Below are 15,832 nucleotides of genomic sequence, written 5' to 3'. Positions count from 1 at the left end.
CAGATAGATTGGTGTGGCCCAGTGACTTCTGCTTGCCAGTTACCAGCCACCTTGGCTTCATTTAAATGGAGACATTTTGAATGTTTCCCGTTTCAAAAAGCTTTAGTGTACTCATTAAATGGCAGGCATCTCAGGAGGCCAGATGTTTCTGCCTGTTCTCACACAAATGTTTATTTACCCAATAATCTGCGGAATCATAGATTTCCAGATTATTTGCAATTGACTCAGTCTTTTTTTATTTTTTAAGATGCTCGTATTGTCCAATGTTCCCTGTATCAGCAGAATGTAGTCACCCTGATAGAGCAATGGACTAAACTAATTTCATTGATTTAAACATTGTTAAACAATTTCAAATGCAGCTTTGGAAACAGTGTTCTGAACCTGTTTAACAATGTTTAAAAATGCATCAGTGAAATCGGCTTAGCCTATGGCCTTTATTACATTATGTGTTCTCAATTACATGGATTCTGTGTTTTATATGTGGACTGCTTCTAAGTAACCTAAATGAATAGTAAATAAATAATGATCCCAGCTGAAGAGTGTAGCTTATCCTAACCCACTGAATTTGTTTTAGAATTGGTAAATCTTGAGAAATACTTCAAGAATGCCCTATCAGCTATGAAATCCTAGGAAGTGCCTTCAGGAGGCTGAGGTGGTGTTGGTAGCCCAATATGCACCCTCCCCCCACCCATTGCTCTTCCTCCTCCACTCACCCTCAGTGCCATTGTTGTGATACCACGACTGAATTCCACACCATCCGCCTTGAAATATAACCTGAAACATTAAATATGTTTTTACTAATTGTGATCTGCTAAAATCACAATTGAAGTTCTCTGTCGAAGCTTTTTTTTTTTAATTTCAGAAACAGTATTTAAGTGATGACATGCAGTAATTTGTTCATTCTTCTGTCAGTATAATTTACAAGGCAGTGGCAGATAAACATAGCAATACAAGATTCATTTACAGTGACACAATGGCAGATACACAGAGCAGAACCCTGCCTATGAGATAAAGTGGACTGAGTGACTTATGCAGTAATTAGGGGATAATTGTCATTAACCTCACAAACAGTAGTTTACCCATATTGTTTAAAAGGCTCCAGGATGCGTAATGACAAGGTAATCTGTCAAAGCGCTAGGGGGAAATATTAATAAGATTTGTGCAAGCCTGGATAGAAAATATGCAGAAAGCGGCCACATTAAGCTAATTGGTGGATGAATATACACTTGTAAAAGTGCTTCTAATGGCACGTTTGCTGCTCTCCAAATGACTACCGTTAATGTGGAGAAGTGGGCTGCTTAGAAAGTCAGGACTGCTGGGACAAGAGGGTATTAAGGCATGCAGATGCGGTTATTACCTTGCTTTATAATGCATGCTTCCTCCTCTTATGCTCCTTTATTTTGAATTTCTGAGTTTTTTGTTATAGTAACATATATTGATTATTAACTCTGATTATTCTGTTTTTGATCTGTATTTGTTCAGGCAGCCACCAGCCCCAGACCACCTCAACTTTGTAGCCAAATAAAATGTATAATCTACTTCGATAGCTGCTTATAAATATACAGAAACTGTTAATGCATACGTGGATTTATAATTACACATACACGTGTGGGGAGGTGCCTTTTATAGGAACACATTTAATCTGAGCAATCAAAGGAAAGTATATCCATCAACAGCCTTGTGTATGTGTTACAAGTAATAATGTGTTGTTCCCTGATGAATGCTAAAGCAGGAAATTAATCTTTGTGTTCTACTGCATTCTTATACCCAGAGAAGAACAAAGTTAAATCTCCCAATACATCTTTCTGTTCAATCACACACCCTGTCCTCTGTGTGTTTTATGGAATACTCAATCCTTGCTGTTTTATGGAATACTGCTTAGTGAGTGTTCCGTCCCTTTCCACCCCTGCTCCCTCATATCCTAATGAATATGATAAAGTTCCTTAGGGCTGTTCAGTCATCGCCAGTTGTGGAATAATTCAAAGTAAAAGATGTGAAATAGAATCAACCTTTCAAGCTTTGGAAGCTCTGATCTCATACCGGTATTGGGTTATCTTGGTTGCACAGATAAAATGGCAAAGCTCAGAGCTTGTGGCCCTGAATTTGTCCGAGATTTTGGCCCCTCCCTGATATGTAAAAGCACTTCCATTGTGGGGAAAAAAAAAATGTTGTCCCCATGTTTTTGCTGTTCTTCAGACATTATAGGAGAGCACATGAGGAAATGCCAGGGTCTCTACCATTTATATTTAGGTATGTAAAGCCCCAGCACAGACCCCTAGATATATATGGAGGCTTTCTACAAACCCAGTGGCAGAACTTTGGCTATAGAAAGAGAGGTAAATGAGAAAATGCCATCCTCTAAGCAAAAATGTTAGAAAGGGCTCTGGTAAGTTTTGTTTATTGCAAAGCATGCAGATTTATAGCTGTCCTAGCACTAGGGCATTATCGTACGTCTGCAGGGAGAAGAAAACAAGACCACTTTCAGGGACCATCCTTCTCCTTCCTCCTGTTTCTGGTGTCATCTCGGAAGATTTCAGACTGCTCCTTTGCTGTCCTGAATGATAAAATGACTTATCTCTGGCATCTCAGGGGTGATCGGTGAATAACTTGTGTCTATCTAAAGGGTTTAATTGGAGGGAGGGTCTTATATGCAGATACTGCTTTTCCTTAGAACTACAGAGATTGCTGGGAGACCACAGATTGTTACTTAGAGCTTTATGGGGGTACAGCATTTACTTTGGAATCATTGATTCACAGGTTGCAGAATTCTCACAAATCCTAACTGATGGGATTTTGAGGGGTTCCCATGGCCTCTTAGGGACTTTTTGAGTGGTTTCCCTAGTTTTCAGGCAAAGTTTCCACTTGAACTGATCATTGAATTGACTAGGGGTAAAAATTAACCCAGAAAAATGAATACCTCTAATTATGTCACTGATAAGCAGCCCCAGACAGAAACATCAAGGGAAGCATCTAGAACATATATATTCTAAAAATAATTTGTCAAAAGTTGGTTAAAAGAAAAAATATTAAACTAGAGTTCAAAATAATTTTAATTAAAATTATTTATGTGTCCAGATTCTTGGCATAGATGGTGGAGTCATGGAATTTAAGAGCCAAATAATGGAATTGTGGGGTAGCAAGGCTTAGAAAGTTTAGTAAGACTTCCTTATACAGGAGAATGCTGAAGCTGGATATTGGTGATCTAACAGCCAACACAGCTGGTCGTTGGCAAAACTAAGACTAGAATTTAGGTCATCACTCACATTCCTTATTTCTCTCTAAGGTTGACTATGTATGATAAGTCATGTTAAATGAATCAAAAATCTGAAACTTTAATATACACATTCTGATTTCACCTACAGGTACATAGTTAGATATTCACTGGTAGTTTTATGTTGAAGTTTGGTATGCTAGGAGTATCAGCTGGTTTAAGATTCTCTTATTTCAAAACTTAAATGATTCCTAAGATACCATTATTAAAAATTAAAATATATCATGTCTTTAGAAGTTTCTCAAGTTGGATTTACAATGAAGCTAGGTAATTTGAAAAATACTTCTTGAATCTTTGAAGTGCAATTCTAGACATTACAGAAAGTAATTTACTCCTCTGAATTTTTTTTTTTTTATATGGCAAAGCAAGGCACCTGCTTTATTTATTTGCAAACAGATGCCCATAGAGGAAATGCGTATGGCTTGTTTTAAGCTAGACAAGCTAAAATTCCTGGGTACAAAGAAGAAATCCTGACAGGCCTTTAATAGAGCTTAGCTGGAGCTTCTGTGATTAAATATGTTGTAACCCTGGAGTGCTCTATCATAATCACAGTTTTTAAAATAAAAATGCTATACAGACTGTTACTAAAGGGGGGAAAGTGATAGTCTTCTGTGAATTATATATTTTTATCTAACCCATAACGAAGAACATTTTATAGCAAAGTAAATTTTTTATCAAAAGTCAAACAATGTGTTTTAAAATTATAAGAACCATTTAAAATCAGTGCCCTGGCATTTTGATAATGTTATTTTGGTTAGAGGGGTGATCAGTTTGGGAGGATGTATTGTTCAACTTTTCACTAAGTTTTTTCTCTTAAAAGATATCTTTTTCAGTGAAAAATATTTTCAAATGTGGATCAGAAAAAGGGTAGAGATTGATATATTGAAAAATGTCAACACTGGTACCTAAAATTACAGAAAATTACCATGTTGCTTTTTTTTTTTTTCTGCTGCCAACTCCAATCAAGGGTCATGCTCATCAAACTTCCAGTTCCATCCAAGGAGAGGCATTCTTTGACTTTGTCCTTTTTTTTTTTTTTTTTTTACAATTAATTTGATATGCCTCATTTCACTGTACCACCATTCTCCATAATCCAGCATTTTTGAATGTTATAATACTGATTTGTAATGAGTTTCATGTACAATAAGAAGAGTAAGCCAGGGCACCTGGGTGGCTCAGTGGATTAAAGCCTCTGCCTTTGGCTCAGGTCATGATCTCAGGGTCCTGGGATCAAGCCCTGCATCAGGCTCTCTGCTCAGCGTCCTCCTCTCTCTCTCTCTCTGCCTACTTGTGATCTGTCAAGTAAATAAATAAAATCTTCAAAAAAAAAAAAAAGAGTAAGCCAAAAATGGTAGTCATATCTCCATATAAATGTGCATATTTTTGGTATATGTAAACTTGTATAATAAGTAACTCTTTTAAAGTCAGTCCCTATGTGCAACAGTATATATGGAGAGGAAACTTCAGTGTTAGTATGTCTGCTAAGAAGGACCAATAAGGTTTTCCTTTTCACAGAAAATTCTGTAATGCAAAGTTTTCTGAGAGCTCTAGCATTCTAACCAATGGTGGATATTCTTGTAGCATTCATTTCCTCTTGGGGGCGGAGGGAGAAGGAATCAAAAAGATATCTCAAGTCAAGGTTTTTATAATCTGGACATATTTAATTGATCACCAGCTTCTGTAATCAGAACAAGCCAAAAATATACCTAGCTCTAATGTTTGCATGCTCATTTCATGACAATGATGGTCTTGACAATGATGGTCTTGTCGTGGATTGATAAGGAAAGCATATTTGTTTTCCAACAGGAATGTTCTTGTGGATAAACATTAACAAATAAACTACAGTTTTGATTGTTATTAGTTGGAAGTTTTTTTCTTTTCTGTCTATGCCAGCCCCTGTTGATTCTTTCTCATGGGACACCTCTGTCCTAGAGAGGAGCAAAGGAAGCAAGGATAGGACTGGTCAGCTTTGTATTTTGAAGATAAAGTGATGCTCTTGAGAAATTCTGTAAAATACCTATTTCTAAATCGTAGAAGTTGAGTAGGGTTTTCATTACCCAAAACAAATGTTGATTTTTTTTTTTTAATCAGGTCTAATTTGAACCATTTGGTACAATCCTGGTGTAAATGAGTATGTTTCATTCTGCCTACAGATATTACAGTTGTTTCAGCTGGCCTAGAATCTTTAGCCTAAACTAGTGGAAAAGCATAATCACATGAAAGAGCTCTGTGTGAATAAAGAATGGTATAATTTTGTTTACTTACACAACCGAACTTCTCCAATGTATATTGTACATGCTAATGGTGTATCTTTCTCAGTCAGTGCCCTCCAAGAAATAGCTGTTTAAATGTAAATTTGCTAAAACAAATAATCATGCCAAGTTCTTTTCCCACATAATTTCAAGTGTTTCTCAGAAATTATCACAACATTGCTTTAAAAATTTCCCTAAGTACTTCCCAGAATCTATTAACTTTCAATAATTTTTTTCTTTTACTATTTTTACTCCTCTCCCCTTCTTGCCTGCTTCCATACACACACATGAAGGCACATAGACACACAAAACTTTGGCCCATGCACACTTAAGATTGCCAAGTCATATAAGTTATAGAGCTGGATAAAATTCAACAAAAAGAGAGGGGGATTGGCTGTGTTGTAAGTGAAGAGCACCCAGACCAGTTAAACGTTTTGGCTGAAGAGAAAAGTTTTTAACAGTGGCTTGACTTCAGAAAGACAATTTAAATGGGAATATCTGCATGGTACCTGTGGACCTATCTGGGTTCTAAAACAGGTAACTAGTGGGAGAATGGGACAAAAGAGGACTGAAAGTTTCATGACTTCTGTAATTTTTTTCTTGAACCACATGTAATATTCAAAGGCTTCCCTTCCACAGTGTATCTCCTTCAAACTCCTACTACTTCCAGTCCTCAGAGCCTGCCCTCTGCACCCGTGAGTGGCACCCATGATCTCTCCATTCCAGACCCCATCCAGGAAGTTGATGGAGTGCCCCTGTTCATATCACCTGAGATAATGATCTGAGCCCATCGCTTGCTCCTGAGGTGACCCAACAGTTAGATGATCTATTTCCTAATTTCTGGGTCACTTCCTGACACATGTCCACCTAACCAGGTGTCCAGCACAAAGTCAGGGAGAGGCAAACTAAGGTGAATTAGCTTACAGTTCCTTATCAACACCATCGGAAGTGTTCGTGAAAGTACGTGCGCATAGTATATGTCTGCTGTTCGTCAGTATTAGCTGTGTAGGGAAGCAGTCTCTGGCTTTTATGACTACATACCCTCTTAGTAAAAATGTATGAGCTTGTACCCTAATATATGTAAAGCCGGTTCTAAATTAGTAACATATTACTGTAAAGCCACATATAAAAATATTAGCAAAAATCATCTTATAAGGTAAAAAAAGAAAAAGGAAACTTACATTTACTCCCTATGTCACAGTGGATTGTGGTACATACCCTAGTGATGGGAGAGACATGTGTGTTCGTTATTCTGGTCACAAAACAATGCAGGAAACAAGAAGTAAGGCAGTCTCTAAAAAGGGGAATTTGTGATTGTTGAGTTCTGAGTGTGACTTCATACGTTTGCCTGATTTAATGTTTTAGGTCAACTTCCTTGAGGTATATTTTTGCATAAAATGAAATGTACCAATTTTAAGTGTATGTATCCATGTAAACATCAATACATGTCATGTATCTGTATCATCTAAACATCTGTATTGTATCATGATATAGAACATTTCCACCACCCCAGAACGTTCCAGTGCTGTTTGCAGTCAGCCCCTCTCCCCTCACCCCCTGGCATCTGCTGATCTCCTTTCTGTTTCTATAGTCTTACCCTTCCCAGAATTTACATGATTGAAATGGTAATATATAGTCTTTTGAGTCCGATTTCTTTCATTTTTAACAGTAATGCTGTTAAGCGTCCTCCATGTTTTTTCCTGTGTTTCACTGGCTTAGCGGTGTTCTGTCCCATAGGTCTCTCATTCTTTGTTTACCCTTAAGACTTAAACATCTAGAAAACCAGGTAAAATTTATGATCTGTAACATTCTTTCATCAATTTTTTAACTCTACAATTACTATTAAATTTTACCTGATAGAGTTCCAAGCTACATAGTCTTGAAATTTGGTAATTCCGTACCTTCTACCCAGCCCTATTCTTCTTGCCTTGATATTTGAATTAATCATGAAGGATAAAAAGTAAAAAATTCCAATGGGAAACTGGTCATGAATACAAGTTGCCAATATGGTTATGTTGGAATAATTTATTAAGATAGCACACTTCAAATCTAGACATGAAATCAAAAAAGTACATCTCATAAACCTCTGATTTTGTTCCATGTGGTCAGCATTCTCTATAGCTCAGTATCATTTAAAGGATTTAAAATTATATCAGAGGAAATATTTTTAGCTAATAATTTTAGGAATTTAAAAAATACATGTCTTAAATTTGGCTTACAAGAAGTTCACGTAATAAGACTGGAAAATTTAACTATTCTCTGCCTTTTTTAGAATTAAACTATTTACTTATTTCTTAATGATTTGAAGAACCTAGAGCAAGTAAGTCCCAGATCTCTGCTGTGTTCACTGTTCTTCCCTCATTTACATGCATGGACAGAAAGAAAGGCATTGTTTTCCCTCTGAGCTGTGACATGGTGAGGCCTGCCATGGACACACATAGGTTCCTCTTGGACTAAGGAGTCGGTGGGCTTGAGGTCACATGACAATCTAATTATCCCCAAAGTTTCTTATCTGGTCTTTTTTCCATCTCTTTACATCCTTTCCCTCTCTACTGTCCCTTTCCCTTAGGTAAGAAAAACCAACCAACCTTACTTTGATCTTAAAACTATGGGTCATATACTGTGTTTTAATGTGAAGAAAGGGCTTAAGTAAAACTATTGACAAATAGTTTTATACAATTATAAAACCAGGACAGTTGATTCTACTACAAAAAAAAAAAAAAAAAAAAAACTTTTTGGGACGCCTGGGTGGCTCAGTTGGTTGGACTACTGCCTTCGGCTCAGGTCATGATCCTGGAGTCCCGGGATCGAGTCCCGCATCTTGCTCCCAGCTCCATGGGGAGTCTGCTTCTCTCTCTGACCTTCTCCTCGTTCATGCTCTCTCTCACTGTCTCTCTCTCAAGTAAATAAATAAAATCTTTTTAAAAAAAAAAAAAAAACTTTTTAAAAAGCACTCTGCAGAGCCATACAAAACCAGGTGCCAGATTTCTACTGAGTGATAATCACCAGTTTCAGCAAAATAATAAAATAAAGTCTTTTCATTTAAAATAGTTATATGCAAATATTTTATGTGTTTTATACTTTTTCTGAACCCAGCAAAACTGGTTTATAAGTTAGGATTATTTGGTCTTACTCATCTTTTAATTAATAGTATAGCTGGTTATTTCACAAGAAATCAATACTTATAATAATACCTTGCATTTCACTTACCTGGGTAAATCTTATTATCCTCATTTTGTAAATAACAATTCCCAATGTAAAAGTTTAAAGGTCACTGAACTCTGGTTATAAATGGGCAAGCCTTAAGGAGCTGATTCACCAACTATAAGATGGAATGGGAAGGACAAGAGTTGAGTCCTGTTACTCTGCTGTTATTTATTATTCCTGCGCAAGACCCATGTCCCATTATGGGTTGGTCACTAGTCAGGACATTCATATTGGTCTACCAGACTGAATTTTTGTTTTATTAATGTTTATTCTGTGATAAAGCCTAATTCTTTTTATGACTCTTATTCACTCTGGTAAAGTTTATTTGACATGGCATGGGGGCCACGATTTTAGATCTGTACTTCTCAAATTATCTGTGAGGAAGGACTAGTTCCCCACCCCCCCACTCCCCCCATCACTTTTGAGCCACTACTTAAGTTAAATAAAATAAAAAGAAATTCATTTCAAAAAATCATCATGCTTTTCATTGCTGTAGTAGTCATCACATTGTCTTGAAGTCTTCTAAATGATCACCCTCAATTATTTACAGACTGGTCCTTTTAAGCATATAGACCTCTTGTGGAAACTCTTGCTTTAACACAAGGAGTCCCAAGCCACTGTTTTGAGAATCACTGCACCAGACCATGCTTCTCTCTGTCACGGAGATCTTCAGGAAGAAAGAACCCAGGCCTGCCTTTTTTTTGTGACTTCCAAGTCCCATTCAACCAGTTTATCCATGACTGTGCTAAAACTGATAGCCATTCCTACCATTGAGCTTGCAGACCCATGATGTTATATAAGAATGTCAACTTGTTTCTTTCAGCAGTTGCTTTGTTCTTGAGCATGATGATAGTAGATACCTTTGATCAAATACAAATGGTGGCTTCTTTGGAAAGAACTTTTGTGATGCTTCATATTGCCTGGATGCAGAGGGTGCCCTGTCAGGGGAACCCCAGTGTGAGTGGGCAATGTGGATGTTTGTCCTGTTCCCAAGCACATTTGTTTGCAAAGATGTTATGTTGTCCTTCTATGTAACTATAAATCGCTGTTTCCGTTATCACTATAAATGAAGCTTCTCTTTTATGATTCAGGCTATCAGCAAAGTTCTAAATCTTGCTTACCTGGACCTCTTCTACCAGAAGTAAGTGGTTTAACGTAACAGTTCCATTTTAGCGGAGACAGCTACTCAGGGCTAAAAGAGGTCTGAAGGGCAGTGGTTTTAGAAATAGCGGCAGGCATTGTGGCAGGCCAGAAGAAAAGAGAAACCATATGGGACTGCTGTGTTCTGTTGGGGGAGACAAGATAGGAGGGTGATGGAAAGGAGATGCCTCAGGTGGGTTTGATCAGTTGCTATGGTTTCTAAGGGCTGTTTTAATACCAGCCGCCACCAGCTGTGTAAGTACATTCTCGACGTGCAGACTCAGGTGCAGGCTACCTGGGAAGGAATGACTGCGCTGCTCAGGTCGCACCGCAGCCTGAGAAACGATCCACGGTAAAAGCTTTCATAAAAGAACAATTAAGAGAGTGCATTTGATGGTAAAAGAAAAGTAGTGTAGAAGTGGACGTTACAGTGCTCCAGAGACCAGCCTTGTGCAGGGGAAGTCCTACTCCTTATTGTCGCAGACTCGATGTGCCCACTTGGGAAATGGCATTATGGATGACAGTCATTACTACGCTCCATGAAGTTAGAGTCGGAATTTTTGGATTCGAGTATGAGACCCCAAGTTAGCATCTTGGCAACCTCAACCAGCCATCCCCTTTTCCTTCACCCTGGGCCCCTCATCTGTTACACATTTGCTGAGCTCTGGAAGCTATTACGAGGTTCAAATGAGATAATCTATACAAAATCACAATTTATTTCTCTATTTACCTACAACACCAATACTCCCCCTTGCTTTTCCCTATTCCAAAAAAAAAAAGGATGTAAGGATGTAAGGGAGACCGATTGCTCTGATACTTTTAAAAAACTGGCTGTTGCAGGACTCCAGAATCACCCAGAGTCCTCATATGTACATATCATTATATAAGTTTTCTGAGCAGATAGCTGCATGAGGGTATTTGATCTGAGCTCATGTTATCTACAACATGAAAGAGGGACAATTTTCGCAGGAATGGACACCCACATGCACATGCCCAAGCATGTAATTTATGTAAAATGATAGAGTACTGGAGTGGGTCTTATCAGGAATGGAACATTCTTTTTTGTAAAGCGATTTAAGTAAATGATAAGTATCTCCTTACAGCCAAACTAGTGGTGGTGGTTCAGACCGTACAATTGTGGTCCAGAGAGAATTTGATATCACAAAGCTGAATAGAACGATCCATGAGATAGAATTTTTCATCACAAGAGTAGTATAGTTTCCTTTATCCTGAATGATGCATTCTACGTTAACACAGCACAGTTGATGAAACTAAGAACTTAAGATTGATACCATACCATTAACTGATCTAGAGACTTTATTCAGATTTCGCCAGTTTTCCCACTAAGGGTTTTTTTCTGGTCTGGTATCTTTAGAGTCTCACATTACATTTATTTGTCCTGTTTTCTTGGTCCCCTCTAATCTGTAACCATTCTCTGGTCCTTATTAAAAAATCTTTACTGATGTTTATACTTTGAAAAGTACTAGCAACTGTTTTGTAGAATGCCCTTTGATTTTGCTTTATCTCATGTTTTCTCTTGATTTAGATTGAGGTTATACTTTTTTTTTTTTTTTTAACAAGAAAAGGATGACATACACTTCTCAGTATATATCAGGAGGTACATGATGATACCGCTGGTGATGTTGACTTTGGTTACTTGGGTAAGGTGGTGTCTGCTGGGTTTCTCCATTTAACATTATGGTTTTTCTCTTTGTAATTAATAAGTCTCTAATATTATTTTTTTTAAGAAGATTATATGCTTCCTTACATTGATAGGCAGGTTGAGGCAAGTACAGGTTGTGGAAGTGTCCCGACCTGGTTAGGAAGAAGCTGTGCTCTAGAAAATGATGGAGTCATTATTTAAGCATTTGAATACATTTCTCCCAGCCCATGCTGAAGTGGATTGCCTGACATTACATTGCAGGATTTTTAAGTCCTACCTCCAGGCAAATCTCATAGTTACTAGCAAAAATGAAAGTGTGAAATGCTTTTTAATGTATATTTAACAACACATAGTCTGGTGATTACTGATGTGTATTCTCTGTGGACTCCCTTTGCTATCAGAGGAGGATGTTAAGAGAAAACATTTTTACACATTTATTCTATCTAAATCCATCACATATTTACTTTCTAAATATCTATAACTGTCACTTATAACAAGATCATAAAAAGTCAAATACTTAAAGTCTAACTCAAACTTTGAAGCCTAGGATTACAATCAATTTTCAGGAAAAGTACAATCACTGTTTTTCCTTAATGCTACCTTATGAGATTGTCTATTAGTAAATGACACTAAAATACAGCCATTAAAGAGAGAAAAATACCATTTAGTAATGGAAGTATAGACAGCAAAGCTCCATTTTTCATCATTTTGATTCAGAAAGTTATATAATAACTCCTATTTAAAGGAATTTTCATCGCTGAAGCCAGTATCATCTGCTTGTGTCAAGGAGGTAAATTTCACAAAATATACTTAATCCATTCCTATGGTATCTCTATTTAATACAGATTCTGGTACCATTTTTTGCATTTTTACTGGGTTGCACAGCAAGAGTTCACGTCTTATACTAATGTGTGCTAAGTAGTTGCATTCTGTATAGACCGTTGTTGTTAAAATAGCAGTAGCGAAGGCATGTTAGATCACAGAGCCCCAGTGGTCTACATTTTGTTTGCTTTGACGTTAAACTCAAATCTGTTTCTCTAACTGTGACTCTAATTACTGCAATTGCATGGCAGAAAAGTTTGCTTTGTAGGTTCACTTTTATGAACGGGGCTTGTGTGTTTTCTGCTGTTGCTCTCCGTGTTTCATGAGCAGGTAGAGCACTTCAGTTGCATTGAATAATTTTGCACAATCAGTAAGTTTTTGTGTTTATCTTTGTTGTTTCTTTGATGTGGCTTCTAGGATGCTGCCGGCAAGGTACTGGACCGCTGGGCCATCATGTCTCGAGAAGAGGAAATCATCACCCTTCAGCAGTTTCTGCGGTTCGGAGAAACCAAGTCCATTGTGGAGCTGATGGCAATTCAGGAGAAAGAAGGGCAGGCCGTAGCTGTACCATCTTCAAAGACAGACTCAGACATAAGGACTTTCATTGAGAGCAATAATCGCACCCGGAGTCCCAGCCTTCTTGCTCACCTAGAGAACAGCAACCCTTCCAGCATTCATCACTTTGAAAACATCCCCAACAGCCTCGCATTTCTGCTTCCATTCCAGTACATAAACCCAGTCTCGGCCCCACTGCTAGGATTGCCTCCAAATGGGTTACTGTTAGAGCAACCGGGACTAAGGCTGCGGGAACCAAGCCTTTCAACCCAGAATGAATACAACGAGAGCAGTGAATCTGAAGTATCTCCCACACCTTATAAGAATGATCAGACACCCAATAGAAATGCCCTGACCAGCATTACTAATGTGGAGCCCAAAACCGAGCCAGCCTGCGTATCTCCCATTCAGAATTCTGCCCCAGTCAGTGATCTGACCAAGACTGAACACCCAAAAAGCTCCTTCCGGATTCACCGGATGAGAAGGATGGGTTCAGCCTCTAGGAAAGGAAGAGTGTTTTGTAACGCATGTGGGAAGACATTCTATGACAAAGGTACTCTCAAAATTCATTATAATGCTGTTCACCTGAAGATCAAACACCGATGTACCATCGAAGGTTGCAACATGGTCTTTAGCTCCCTCCGAAGCCGGAATCGCCACAGCGCAAACCCTAATCCTCGCCTCCACATGCCCATGCTACGAAATAACCGAGACAAAGATTTAATTCGGGCCACATCAGGAGCTGCCACCCCCGTCATAGCAAGTACAAAATCAAATCTCACACTCACAAGCCCTGGCCGGCCCCCAATGGGTTTTACCACTCCCCCACTAGACCCAGTCTTACAGAATCCTCTGCCTAGCCAGCTGGTGTTTTCTGGGCTAAAGACTGTACAGCCAGTTCCTCCATTTTATAGAAGTTTACTCACTCCAGGGGAAATGGTGAGTCCTCCAACCTCCCTCCCGACCAGTCCCATCATTCCAGCCACTGGTACCATCGAGCAGCACCCCCCACCACCTTCTGAGCCCACAGCACCAGTAGTGATGATGGCCACTCACGAGCCCAGTGCCGACCTGGCGCCCAAGAAGAAGCCCAGGAAGTCCAGCATGCCTGTGAAGATTGAGAAGGAGATCATTGATACTGCTGATGAGTTTGATGATGAAGATGATGACCCCAACGATGGTGGAGCTGTGGTCAACGACGTGAGCCATGACAATCATTGCCACTCCCAAGAGGAGATGAGTCCAGGCATGTCTGTGAAGGACTTTTCTAAACACAGCAGGACCCGGTGCATTTCAAGGACTGAAATAAGAAGGGCTGACAGCATGACTTCTGAGGACCAAGAACCTGAGCGGGACTATGAGAATGAGTCTGAGTCTTCAGAGCCCAAACTAGGCGAGGAGTCCATGGAAGGGGATGAGCACATTCACAGTGAAATGAGCGAAAAAGTCCTGATGAGCAGTGAGAGGCCTGATGAGAACCACAGTGAGCCCTCTCACCAGGATGTCATCAAGGTGAAGGAAGAATTCACAGATCCCACTTATGACATGTTTTACATGAGCCAGTATGGACTGTACAACGGTGGGGGAGCCAGCATGGCAGCCCTGCATGAAAGTTTTACATCGTCTCTGAATTATGGCAGCCCTCAGAAGTTCTCCCCAGAAGGGGACCTGTGTTCTAGCCCAGACCCCAAAATCTGTTACGTGTGCAAGAAGAGTTTCAAAAGCTCCTACAGTGTGAAGCTTCACTACAGGAATGTTCACTTAAAAGAGATGCATGTGTGCACGGTGGCTGGCTGCAATGCTGCCTTCCCCTCTCGCCGAAGCAGAGACAGGTCAGTAAATCTCCATTGGCTGCTCCTGCTGGGGGTGGAGGGTGCCAGTCATGCTGGACTTAGCATTAAAAAAATCCAACTAAGATGTTTTTGATGCACTGTAAAGATTGTCTGCAATGACCATGAGATAACCAAGCTGCCATGCTCATGAAGGATTGTTGCAGTTGGTGCTTGTTATGACTAAGCATGCAGAATCATGTGCCATCTTACCCAGTAATGCACGCCATTTTTCTCTGTGCTCTGTGTATGTGTGTGTGTATGTTTCCCCATGCATCTAGGTGTGAATAAGTTAACTATGTACACAGTTCCCTGCTTCCTCATGAAGCTTCACGTAGAAGCCGCAGCTTCTGTTATATATATTTCTGCTTTGCCTTGTGGCTTTTTAATTAAATCAATATATTATCTTCATACACACATATTTATCCAATATAGAAACAGAAATTTACGGATGGAAAGAACCATAGGTCCAGGACATCGAGACAGCCTGCATCTCCGTAGGTATAACCAGAAATGTTATCATTCTTACATGAGTATTTAGTGTGTCCTTGAATTCTTGTAAGAGTCATGAAAATATCGGAAGAAAGTGGGACCAAAATAGTTATTTAATGTGGGGAAATGGTATGGTGGTATGGGTTTCTTTATTTTAACTTCACGGTATCTTTTAGCACATCTCTAAAATACAGTTTATCGTGGGAATTATGCACAGAAGGGGAGACATGCATATACTTTTAGGATCGGTTAGAATATATTATGTCCAGCCTTGAGATGACATCAGACCTTGGCTATGTGGCTACAGCTCTGAAACAGTTGGGTTTAAACAGAAGCAGCTGGTCTTAAACCTCCAATGTTCTTTTTCAAGCCTAAAGAAAATGTAATATAAATGGAATGTGTCAAGGTGGTCAGTGGTGGGGTAACACAGTCATCCTACACTCGAGATAAGCTTGCAGGCAGATCATTTACATAATACACCAGCCCAAACCGAAGTCACACACCAGTTAATTCTTCCTCTTCTGTCCAATGTGGGTCTTTGGTTTTATGCTGCCTTTTAAAATATTTTTAGAAAAAATTTCATTACATGGTAAAAATCAGT

At 39.0% G+C, this 15,832-nt stretch overlaps 1 protein-coding gene across 8 annotated transcripts in view; it reads left to right on the top strand.

Annotated features, from left to right (window-relative positions):
• The window catches only part of BNC2 (basonuclin 2), a 435,894-nt gene that overhangs the window by 395,161 nt on the left and 24,901 nt on the right, over window positions 1-15,832 (top strand). For 4 of the 8 annotated variants that reach the window (XM_004765710.3, XM_045079651.1, XM_013063089.2 and 1 more), the window contains 2 exons: window positions 12,773-14,742; window positions 15,175-15,240. In XM_004765710.3, coding sequence (XP_004765767.1) covers window positions 12,773-14,742; window positions 15,175-15,240 — 2,036 coding nt within the window. The remainder of the gene's footprint in view (window positions 1-12,772; window positions 14,743-15,174; window positions 15,241-15,832) is intronic. The other 4 variants (XM_004765711.3, XM_013063088.2, XM_013063096.2 and 1 more) reach the window with 2 other exon arrangements.

Source organism: Mustela putorius, unplaced genomic scaffold, assembly GCF_011764305.1.
Source record: "Mustela putorius furo isolate JIRA1106 unplaced genomic scaffold, ASM1176430v1.1 tig00000421_pilon_pilon_pilon, whole genome shotgun sequence".
Taxonomy (NCBI): domain Eukaryota; kingdom Metazoa; phylum Chordata; class Mammalia; order Carnivora; family Mustelidae; genus Mustela; species Mustela putorius.
The sequence above is the reverse complement of the archived record's forward strand: the minus strand, read 5'-3'. Positions and strand labels throughout refer to the sequence as shown.